The sequence below is a fragment of the Haliotis rubra genome, unplaced genomic scaffold (genome assembly GCF_003918875.1).
Source record: "Haliotis rubra isolate DU_JTF1 unplaced genomic scaffold, ASM391887v1 Scf201, whole genome shotgun sequence".
NCBI lineage: Eukaryota > Metazoa > Mollusca > Gastropoda > Lepetellida > Haliotidae > Haliotis > Haliotis rubra.
Window position 1 is genome coordinate 1469813 of NW_025766015.1, and position 13247 is coordinate 1483059.

Consider the following 13247-nt stretch of genomic DNA (forward strand, 5'->3'; position numbering starts at 1 on the left):
TATACCAATGATTTCTAAGTTTGCCTTTCAGGCACCAGAAACCATATTCTAACCACACCATAATGATTTCAACTCTGCCATCATCACTGAAACACAAGGCAGTTTGAAACTGACATCATATATTCACCTACAAGCAGAGTATCACAGGGATGTCGCAAGGCTGATACAAAGGAATCTCCCAAACACAGAGCAAATGAGATGCAAATAAGTGAAGGGTCATCGAGAAATTATATCAGGGAAATAATCGCAAGCAGCAACCATGTTCATTTACACATCATTAACACCATTTGCCACGTATGAAAAGCCTATTTGTACTCGACCTGTTATCATATGGACAATTGTGATAAAGTTCAAAGTAGCACAGGAAATTAATAACCTCTAATGTGTTTATATCTGTTTGAAGAGGACCAGGGCACCGAGATAGAGAAGCCATCTTGACAATTAAATCCACGTTTCTCCTTTGGAACACACCTAATAGATAAAATCCATTTGTTTCATAAAGAGATCATGTATTCAAACAGGAATGTCATTTCAGAGTTTGACGATATTGTGTTTGGCTTGGAATTAATTTACTCTTCACATCTGATAGAAGTTAAGTCATCTAAACCTCTGGATACAAGCTGAAACATTAAGTTATTAGTTTGTAATTTTCTGAGAATAAATTCTCCAAATTTAGATACAGAGGGTCTGTGGTTATGATCCCTGGGAAACCTCGTACCATGGACATATTTAAACTTGAAACTGGTCCCCCGGACTCCTGTGATATCGTGTTGACAGACTGAAGCATAGTTATTGCCTTGAATGACATTTACAGGCATTTTAAGGAAAATTTTAAAAAAAATTGTCCAGTTCATTTCTATTCTTCATTTAATAGTCATTCTCCGAATATTTAAATAAGAACTAATGCTGACTCTTGTAGAGCCGACATGACCAAGGGATAGATAGATCAAGGTTTTCAAGCTTTGTACATGTAACAAGAAATTTTTGAAATTTTTGGAAGCATGTTCCAAGGTATTTCAACCACTTTTAAACCATTTTACAATAAAGCTTTTGAATAGGTGAGGTGAAACTGGGTTTAACATCGTGCTTGAGAATATTTCTCTCATATGATGACGTGCATGCGTGTGTATGTGTATGTGCGGCTGCTTGTACTAGCCCAGACTGAAGCTGGTTTTATAGTGCTAGCCCACTGAGATACCATGCCGCAGTGAAGCATGAATACCCCACTCAGACACATGATACTGACTTCGAGCCGACCAGTCCTTGTTGTACCCATTAATGCCGAGCACCAGGCAGGGACCAAAAAGTACAATATTTTAACGTCTTTTGGTATGACGCGGAGGCGGTACGATTTTGAATAACCCACACACTAGAAACAGTAAACTTAAGGTCTCTTGGTTGTAGTAATAAGACAGTTGTAAAGAAAGATGTGCCAAACAAAATGTTGAAACATCGAGTTATTTTCTAAAGTGATCACATTACCGATGGCATATCAATACCAGTAATAGCAGGTGTATTTTTTTCTATTTCATGATCAATCATTGGTTAAAATGGTGGCTTGGAAAGTTATTCTGTGCCTAAAACTGCAAATGCAATGCTGGGTATGTATTTCTATCTTGGATACACAGTGGCCACAAGAACAATGAGAGTGAGTATGATTCTACGCCGCTTTTAGCAATATTCCAGCAATATCATGGTGCGGGACACCAGAAATGGGCTTCACACATTGTACCCATGTGGGGAATTGAACACAGGTCTTCTGAGTGACGAGCGGACGCTTTAACCACTAGCCTCCTCCATAGTTGTCGATTATTTAAATCTAAATGTATCATTTGAAAAACACTTTTTACATGACGTCACGGAATAGGTAATCATAAAGTAATTGGAAATATTTTCCAAAGGTTCCAACGTTAACAACTAATTGTCAAAATAACAACTCTCATATATCTTATCAGAATTAATTCATTAGAAATGGAAACAAAGAAAGCACACTTTTATTACACCACAAATTACCAACCAAAAAATCCAGGACATATTTTGTTATTTTACGACCAAACAAATATACTCCTTGTTGTACAAGTGTGAAATAACTCTGATAACGCCCCATATGTTACCACTTTAATTAAGCATGTTCGTCCACTCCCATTTAACAACCCTCTCTGGGGACATTAATTACAGACACTATCTCTATCATGTCAATTGAGCAACCAAATATCACAACTTGACCTTGCATTAGCCGGCCTCTTGCATTAAAGTGGCTCCACCTAGTGAGCCGCTGAAAGCACAAGATCAAAGGAACAACAAAATAATCTCTGTCAACATACCAGAATTTCACCTAACCTTTGACCTGGCAGTCTAGTGACATCATATTTACACTGGATTATAGAGTGGAGTTGTATTCAATGTCTTCCTCATTTGGAATCAACATATACTTATCATGCTCATATCATTTCAACCTGTTTATTTAAACTCTTTTCTCAATCAAAATGCATTTATTCAAATAGCTACAAAGAACAAGACTCTGGGAAAACAAAAAAAAAGGTTCAGGAAATAAATGAAACCCCAAAAATATTTTCTTCCAGGGTTAATAAAATTTTTTACTCCCATTACATGCTTTCACCAGCTGAAAACAGTTGTGCTCTGGCCATATTGGCCCATCTGAAAACAGCTGTACCTCGGCCACATTGGCACATCTGAAAACAGCTGTACCCTGGTCATGTTGGCCCATCTGAAAACAGCTGTACCCTGGCCATATTGGCCCATCTGAAAACAGCTGTACCCCGGCCATATTGGCCCATCTGAAAACAGCTGTACCCTTGTCATGTTGGCCCATCTGAAAACAGCTATACCCGGCCATGTTGGCCCATCTGCAGTGTAGGAAAGATGTAGAAAATCTAGCCTGTCCACAGGACTGGCAGGTCAAATTTTTTACCAGTCCTGCCAAAATCTAGCCTGTCCTCCGAATATAAATAAAACACCTTCGGCAGTAAATATTCAAAAAGGTTATAATCATTATATATATGTCATTGGTTTGCTAAAATTGACCCGACATGAGGACGGACTAGATATTTTTTTAACCCGTCCGTCCACAAAATTCACCCGTCTCAGACGTTGGGACGGGCTATCTTTCCTACACTGCCATCTGGAAACAGCTGTACCACGGCCACATTGGCACATCTGAAAACAGCTTTACCCCGGCCATGTTGGCCCATCTGAAAACAGCTTTACCTCAGCCACATTGGCCCATCTGAAAACAGCTGTACCACAGCCATGTTGGCCCATCTGAAAACAGCTTTACCCCGGCTATGTTGGCCCATCTGGAAACAGCTGTACCACAGCCACATTGGCACATCTGGAAACAGCTGTACCATGGCCACATTGGCCCATCTGGAAACAGCTGTACCTTGGCCAAATTGGCCCATCTGGAAATAGTTGTACTCCAGTCATGTTGGCCCATCTGAAATTTATTGTGTTGTGTCCATTGTTTGTTTCGTTCCAGACACCCACTCCTTCCGACCCAGCCCAAAGAAGCTACTGTTAACTCTATCCTCTCCCCACCCAACTTTCCATTTGTCAACCCCCAGGGTAAAACCCTAAAAATATATCTACCCAAAATGAACCATTCTGACCTTCTTGCTCCTCAAAGATTTAATAAAGAGGGCAATAGTTGACGACAATACATCCTGATGATCTGCATGACATTAGTGTCAACTTCGTAGAGACGTAACCATAACAACCTTACCAAATGTCGTCCGTGTTATTCACATAATCATGTGAAGTCACAAACACCCTGCGTCCCACAAACAAGCCATCACTACAGTGTCATTACTCTCACACCAACACAAGCCAGGGGTTGATACTTAATCCATTTAATTTACATTTGCTTTACTTTGGTGATGGCGAGACCTACACAGAGATTAAGAGATGACCGGTCAGACAGGCAACTGCACGACCTTCCCACTTGGCTGGTTTGAATGTTTACGATCAGACTTGGAGATAGTGTATGTCCACTACTTGGAATTCTGGGATACACATAAGCTAGAAGGACACAGGCGTAACATGTACAATCACTCCGGAGATAAAGAATATGCATTTCTAGAGTTGCAGGCTGTATGGTGTATTCTATAGCTGAGAATTTCACGAGTGCTTGATCAGTGTAAGACGAAAGTTTTCAATGTTAATATTTCTGGACATTGAATACAAAAACATTTCAAAACACATCAAGGTCATCTCCCAGATATTTCATTCATGTAAACCTTTTGTAAAACTGAATATAATATTTTTAAAATTTGGGATTAAGAAAATGATTTTTCTCAAGAAAGATATTCATGTACAGTGAAACCATATAATCATATTTCATAACTAACCATGTTGTAGCAGACAGGCAATCAATTGCCGGAATATTGTCCAGCTACAACTAGTCATTCCTCCATCATAACTACATTACTTTTCCTAAACCACCATCTAACTTACTAGGGTAGCACTTCGGGTTTAATACTCTCTACACGTTGAAGACATTTAGTGCCAGATCCTTGAAACACTCAGCTGCTGTGCTATGGAACTCTCTTCTCCTTTACCCCAGACGGTTCCTTCCTTGACTACCTTTAAGTCTGGTCTAAGATCCATCTGTTTCATAATCACCGACAACTGTTCATCTTTTTAGTTGCATTAGCTTAGAGCATCTCTGTGTGGGGTGGAGTTCAGTGCCATATAAGCGTCCTTATTAAAACAAATTTCTACATGTATTCATAAGGGCTGGCTCCAGTGTGGGCATTTCGTAACTTTGTCAATATATATTCCTAAATTGGAATTTGGCTTTGTGGAAGTAACTTTCACTTCACAAACAAATTTGAGCCAATTTTACCTAAACAGCCTGCCCAGTGAACATTGTTTGGAATATTCGATAATCTTGTGACATATTCAGATATTTCACCAAAAGCACCCAAACCTGATTGTATACAACATATTGTGCACATGTGTTGAAAGTAACCATATCATTTTGGTTTGTTCTGCAAATTGTGTCCCATCACAAGGCATTACAGTGATGGCAAAGAGGGGCGATAGGAGGGTGAACACACCCTCTCATCCACTAAACAAACACCTACCACAAACACCAGGCTGTAACAACTGATTCATCTTTGTTCAGACAAATACACGAAATGACATGTTTAAGCCCTCCGAATTGAAGATCATTGGCTCTGATGAGATTTATGTTAATTTTTATACCTCATGAGCTTAAAAGTGGTCTTTTTTTTGTTTTTTTAAGCTCAATGTTTGTTTATTTCATTGTTTGTTGTTTAATACCGCACTCAGCAATATTCCAGCTATATGGCAGCAGCCTGTAAATAATCGAGTCTGGACCAGACAATCCAGTGATCAACAGCATGAGCATCAATCTACACAACTGGGATGCGATGACATGTTTCAACGAAGTCGGTGAGCCTGACCACCCGATCCCGATAGTCGCCTCTTTTTGACAAGCACAGATTACTGAAGACTAATTCTAACCCAGATGTTCAGGGGTTTTAGCCCAAGGGCTTACATGTATACTTAAGACTTTAGTACTGTCAGAGGCTTCCATACTTCTGTCATTGCTCTCTTTTCTTGATGATTGATGTTGGGTGTTTCATGGTACTTTTGAATCAGAAAAAGAGTTGACTCACTGACATCAAATGATATCGGAATCTTTAGGGCTAAATAACATTCAGTCTGCAAAGATTATGAAACTAATACTTAGCCCTTGCAGATGCTTTCCAGAACCAGTAGCTACCAGTTGGAAAATCTTGATAAATGCCAAGGCCAATTTTGGGTACGCAAGTCATCAAACTGTCCCCATTACAACACACTGCCCTGAACATATTTCCCGAACTGAAGGGGCAACAATTTCAACAAGTTTCTAAGCTGTGCGGCCTTTCCTGTTTTTGTAGATTTCACAAGACAGGTGTAAGTCAACATCGGGACACGGAGACGGACAATCCCTATGGTCAAGGAGGTTACCGTTTTACAGTCTTAAAGTTCACAGGGGTGAGGACCTTTCTGGGCAAACAAGTGTGGACAATTGATCAGCACAAAACTGTGGTTTTCGTCATATTTGTCTATACTAAGAGTATTATCATTGTGAGAACAAGCTGCAAATTGGCTCAATGTTTGTGAATGTTGTTAATGTCTGAATGTGGACTACTCTTTACTTTGAAACAATTAGAAGTGAAGTATTTGCTTGGCAGATACATGCTACTGATATGAAATGTGAAAGATGAAATCACTGATCTGCAGGGTTTTATTTACACTGGCTGGGAAGCTGATATTCAGACCCAGGTCTACAGCAAATGGCAGTAAAATTCACTCACCTGAACAATTATTCCAGAGTCGTTCTTGTTAAGACTAATGTCATAACTTTGTATACTGTTTCAATGACTTTCACTGATAACATTACATTAATATTGTTATGTGCTACAGTTTTAGTTGGATATAATGGAATTCAATGTTAAGTTTAAATACATTTAAATTTCAACAAAATGTCAAATTTGAACATTTTGTATGACTGTATGCAAATCTTAATTATTGGAGACTCAAACAGACAGACAGACAGAGTGGGTCTCAATGACGCCACTGCACATTTTCGGTGACAATACATTCTGAAAGGGCCTGTTGCTGGTCTGACAGTATGAAACACACAGAGACATTTACTTCATACATTAATAGGTCTCAATATGATACACTTTAATTGAAGAAGGGGATCAACACACCTATGTTCAATATGGTATACCTTACCACTTTAATACTTGCATGTATCAATATGATCCACTTCATTTTAAGAAGAGCAAGTACCATTATGACATACACCATACTTATACAAACCGGATCCCAATATGATACACCTTACTTCAATATGAGGCCTAAATATACAACACCTGCCTTTAAAACAAACCGGTCCCAATATGATACACCTTACTTCAATATAAGGCCTAAATATACAACACCTGACTTCAATACAAACCGGTCCCAATATGATACACCTTACTTCAATATAAGGCCTAAATATACAACACCTGACTTCAATACAAACCGGTCCCAATATGATACACCTTACTTCAATATGAGGCCTAAATATACAACACCTGACTTCAATACAAACCAGACCCAATATGATACACCTTACTTCAATATAAGGCCTAAATATACAACACCTGACTTCAATACAAACTGGTCCCAATATGATACACCTTACTTCAATATGAGGCCTAAATATACAACACCTGACTTCAATACAAACCGTCCCAATATGATACACCTTACTTCAATATGAGGCCTAAATATACAACACCTGACTTCAATACAAACCGTCCCAATATGATACACCTTACTTCAATATGAGGCCTAAATATACAACACCTGCCTTTAAAACAAACCGGTCCCAATATGATACACCTTACTTCAATATAAGGCCTAAATATACAACACCTGACTTCAATACAAACCGGTCCCAATATGATACACCTTACTTCAATATAAGGCCTAAATATACAACACCTGACTTCAATACAAACCGGTCCCAATATGATACACCTTACTTCAATATGAGGCCTAAATATACAACACCTGACTTCAATACAAACCGGACCCAATATGATACACCTTTACTTCAATATATAAGGCCTAAATATACAACACCTGACTTCAATACAAACCGGTCCCAATATGATACACCTTACTTCAATATGAGGCCTAAATATACAACACCTGCCTTTAAAACAAACCGGTCCCAATATGATACACCTTACTTCAATATAAGGCCTAAATATACAACACCTGACTTCAATACAAACCGGTCCCAATATGATACACCTTACTTCAATATGAGGCCTAAATATACAACACCTGACTTCAATACAAACCGGACCCAATAGGATACACCTTACTTCAATATGAGGCCTAAATATACAACACCTGACTTCAATACAAACCGGTCCCAATATGATACACCTTACTTCAACATGAGGCCTAAATATACAACACCTGACTTCAATACAAACCGGTCCCAATATGATACACCTTACTTCAATATGAGGCCTAAATATACAACACCTGACTTCAATACAAACCGGTCCCAATATGATACACCTTACTTCAACATGAGGCCTAAATATACAACACCTGACTTCAATACAAACCGTCCTAATATGATACACCTTACTTCAATATGAGGCCTAAATATACAACACCTGACTTCAATACAAACCGGACCCAATATGATACACCTTACTTCAATATAAGGCCTAAATATACAACACCTGACTTCAATACAAACCGGTCCCAATATGATACACCTTACTTCAATATGAGGCCTAAATATACAACACCTGACTTCAATACAAACCGTCCCAATATGATACACCTTACTTCAATATAAGGCCTAAATATACAACACCTGACTTCAATACAAACCGGTCCCAATATGATACACCTTACTTCCAATATGAGGCCTAAATATACAACACCTGACTTCAATACAAACCGTCCCAATATGATACACCTTACTTCAATATGAGGCCTAAATATACAACACCTGCCTTTAAAAACAAAACCGTCCCAATATGATACACCTTACTTCAATATGAGGCTCTAATATACAACACCTGACTTCAATACAAACTGGTCCCAATATGATACACCTTACTTCAATATGAGGCCTAAATATACAACACCTGACTTCAATACAAACCGGTCCCAATATGATACACCTTACTTCAATATGAGGCCTAAATATACAACACCTGACTTCAATACAAACCGGTCCCAATATGATACACCTTACTTCAATATGAGGCCTAAATATACAACACCTGCCTTTAAAACAAACCGGTCCCAATATGATACACCTTACTTCAATATAAGGCCTAAATATACAACACCTGACTTCAATACAAACCGGTCCCAATATGATACACCTTACTTCAATATGAGGCCTAAATATACAACACCTGACTTCAATACAAACCGACCCAATATGATACACCTTACTTCAATATAAGGCCTAAATATACAACACCTGACTTCAATACAAACCGGTCCCAATATGATACACCTTACTTCAATATGAGGCCTAATATACAACACCTGCCTTTTAAACAAACCGTCCCAATATGATACACCTTACTTCAATATAAGGCCTAAAATATACAACACCTGACTTCAAATACAAACCCGGTCCCAATATGATACACCTTACTTCAATATGAGGCCTAAATATACAACACCTGACTTCAATACAAACCGGACCCAATAGGATACACCTTACTTCAATATGAGGCCTAAATATACAACACCTGACTTCAATACAAACCGGTCCCAATATGATACACCTTACTTCAACATGAGGCCTAAATATACAACACCTGACTTCAATACAAACCGGTCCCAATATGATACACCTTACTTCAACATGAGGCCTAAATATATATATATAACACCTGACTTCAACACAAACCAGTCCCAATATGATACACCTTACTTCAATATGAATGAGTGAGTTAAGCTTTACAACAACCCAGTGATCAACAGCATGTGCATCAACCTATGCAACTGGCATACGATGACGTGTGTCTGACCACCCAATCTTATGACAAGAATGGGTTACTGTAGATCAATTCCAACCTAGATCTTCACGGGTCAACTTCAATATGAGGTCTAAATATATAACATCTCACTTCAACATGAAACACTGTATTTCAACAGAAGCATGTCGCGGCCAGTGATCTGCTATGGTCAGGGACTCAAGACTGAGTGAGTGACTTTGGTTTAATGCTGCTTTGGGCAATATTCTAGTAATATCACGGCAAGGGACACCAGTAATGGGTTTCACACATTGTACCCATGTGGGAATCAAACCCATGACCGCGTGACCTGACGTAGTGCATCAGTGCACATAGCATATACTGAGTACTGTTCATGGTGTATACCAGCAGTGGATTCAGCTCCACAATATCTTATGTGGCATGATGCTGCTTATCACCTGGTTTACAAGACCAATGGCTCATAATCAGTGACAATTTACAATGATCATGAATGTTAGGCTGAATGGAGTTATTTCCCTTTTCAAAAACTTCGATTTTTCTACCCTTCACTGGATTCCATGTAAAGAGGTTGGGAAAAGACAGAGAGAAGTTGTCTTCTTAATGGTGAGGTTAGGTGAGGCGAGGCAGGAAACGAGGCGAGGTGAAGTGTGTGCTTGCTTGTGCTAGTCAGGACAAATGCTGGCATTATAGTGAGTGAGTCAGTGTGTTGACTTTTACGTTGCTTTTAGCAATATTCCAGCATTATCACGGCAGGGGACAGTAGAAATGGGCTTCACACACTGTACCCATGTGTGGAACGAACCCAGGTCTTCGGAGTGACGAGCAAACGCTTTAACCACTAGGCTACCCCACGCCCCTAAATGGAGTGAGTAAGTCAGTGAGTGAGTAAGTTAGTGCGAAAAAGAATGAGAGTTAGATTTTATGTTGCTCATGTAAAGAGAGTTCTTGTAAAGAGTTTTCACTGTGTGTGAAATCTCCAGAAAGCCCCAAGTGATAGACTTTAGACTTAAAGCTCTGGTACGTACCTCACAAGTAGTTCACTACTATGAGACTATGATTATAATATTAAGGGTATGATGTCAATCACAATTTTTGAAATCTCTAACTGAAGAGGCAAGGCATCTCAAGAGCAACTTCAAGTTTTCTATTGTCCTAAAAAGTTGAAATGGAAGTTGGAAATTTTATCTTTTTGAGCAAATGTACTGCCACATTAATAAATTGTAGCTGCAACACTGGTTATTGTAGCAAGGAAAGTACAATTCTAAACTGAGATATGAGACTGAGAAAGAAGTAGTTTTCTACAAATATTAGCCAATATGGTCATGCCGCTATCAGACTGGCATCAATCAGATGTAGTGATTGTGATCTGAAACCTTGAGTGTTGAATGAGCTGGAGAAAAAGAAAAACCTGGATTTCATGTCTTCCCATGGATTTCATGTCTTTCATGTTGAAATGCCAGTTAGGACGTACCCATAAAGATCTTGGCTGGAATTGGTCTTCAACAACCTATACTTGATGTAAGGGGCAACTATGCAATCGGGTGGTCAGATTCGCTGACTTGGTTGACACATGTCATTGTATCCCAGTGTCGTAGATCGATGCTCATGTTGTTGATCACTGGATTGTCTGATCTAGATTTGATTATGTACACACCGCCTCCATATAGCTGGAATATTGCTGAGTGTGGCATTAAACAACCAACCAAGAACCTATGCATTGAAAATCTGGGCACAAGAAAAATCACACAAAAGCACAAATTTCAGTTTGGGTTTAACATTAATTGCTCAATGACACTCCCCTTAAAGAAAGCACATTACATACATATTAGGGCTGTGCAGTATTACGATTATCAGGATATAATTCACATTCTGCAATATATTGGGTTATCCAGAGTTTGCTCCCTTTGAATTATCTGCCCTTGATTTCCGTAGCAACAAAAATCACAAATATATTTTTATTTCTGTTGGTTTCATGTAGCATTTTACAAATGGAAGTACCTTTATAGGTGGTTTCAAAAGTGCCAAATATTCTACAAAATGCTTTTAGTTTTGTGGGCTTGAATGGTTTCATATGTGACTATTTTGGAGGAATTATGTGGCCTCAAATGGACCAATTTTTTATTTGGACTTATAAGTAGAGCCTCTGGCTCTGGGTGGCCATTTCACAATTCTCATTATTTTATTATGCTTGATTGTTTCATAATAGGACATATGTTATCAATTGATCACAAAGGCTTAAGTCTTATGAAGTTTGTAGGACTGTATCATGGCATTCAAGTCAAGGATCTTAATTATTAGAGGTCACATGATATTTTAAGCTCAAGTCATTCATGCCTTTGTTTCATTTTGCAATAGTTCATGCTAACACTTGTTTACATTGGTGTTGAATCTGAATGAATCACCGACATAAAGTAACAATAATTACATACTACTTTGAAGTACATTCTGTTGAAGCAAACAACACTGACCATGAAAATCATGTTATACTATCACCTTCATCATTTGTTGCAATACTCCAATTAAACATTCCACACTGAGTCTCTCTATGATTTCATTTATCTGTAAACCATTGGCATACAGCCATACACAATGGTGATGAAGAGCAACCTGAAAGTATGGTGTAACAGCAACTCAGAAGATGATGATGTCACACACAGACAGCTATTGTGAATTTAAGATGTACACATTTGGGCAGAAACCTTCCAGTCAAAATATCACAATATGTATTGTAATATCTCTTAAATTATGGCAATATATCGCAATATGAAAATCAGGGCAATATCCAGCCCTAGTTACTATGAATCAACTGACCTGTTGAGATGGTGGAAGCGCTGTCGCCAGTCTCTGTCTCGCTCTAGTTCCCCTGTCTCATCATCCTTCAGCTTCATCCCGTAGAAGTTCAGCATCATTTGGTAGGACTTTAAAACTCGTCCACAAGTCTCAGGGTTCTTCTTAATTGCCTGGGCAACAAACAAAATACATTACATTTGAAACCAACAGTTTATAGTCCAAGGCCTGGATCCAATAGAAGACCACAGCACTAAGATGATTGTATCTCCCATATTTTGAAAGACTTACAGACGTCTCACAGCAAAGATCCCTTTGCAGAAAGCAACTAAGACAAGAGGCTCTAAGACAACAGAGCTGGGATTCCTTTCACGAAGCAACCTTTACTAAGGTATCCTTAACATTAGCGACTTACGATCACCTTAACATTAGCGACTTACGATCTCGTTAACATTAGTGCTTTGTGAAAGGAAGCCCAGAACCTATCATTCAGGGCCCATTCTCAAAAAACAATCTGAGTGAGTGAGTGAGTGAGTGAGTGAGTGAGTGAGAGAGTGAGAGAGTGAGCATGATTTTCCACTGCTTTAGCAATATTTGAGCAAAATCACGACAGGTGACACCAGTAATGGGCTCCACACATTGTACCCATGTGGGAATCGAACCCGGGTCTTTGGCGTGATGAGTGTGTTGAGGTGAGCAAAAATTACTTCCTCAAAGTTTACACTGAATGTAATGTCTTGGAAATGTTTGTGAGGGCCATATCGGTGCAACAGGTCAACCCTCCCCTGACTAGTTTGTCACAGGGGATATAATAGCATAGTCCAGTTTGGACGTTAACATTAAATCTAGTTGTGCTGAAATATTGAATGTAAAGGCACACAGGTA

At 38.8% G+C, this 13247-nt stretch overlaps 1 protein-coding gene across 2 annotated transcripts in view; it reads right to left on the bottom strand.

The window, feature by feature from the left end:
• LOC124275707 (opioid growth factor receptor-like protein 1) overlaps positions 1-13247 on the bottom strand; it is a 40789-nt gene that overhangs the window by 12945 nt on the left and 14597 nt on the right. For both annotated transcript variants that reach the window (XM_046711345.1, XM_046711344.1), the window contains one exon: positions 12387-12535. In XM_046711345.1, coding sequence (XP_046567301.1) covers positions 12387-12535 — 149 coding nt within the window. The remainder of the gene's footprint in view (positions 1-12386; positions 12536-13247) is intronic.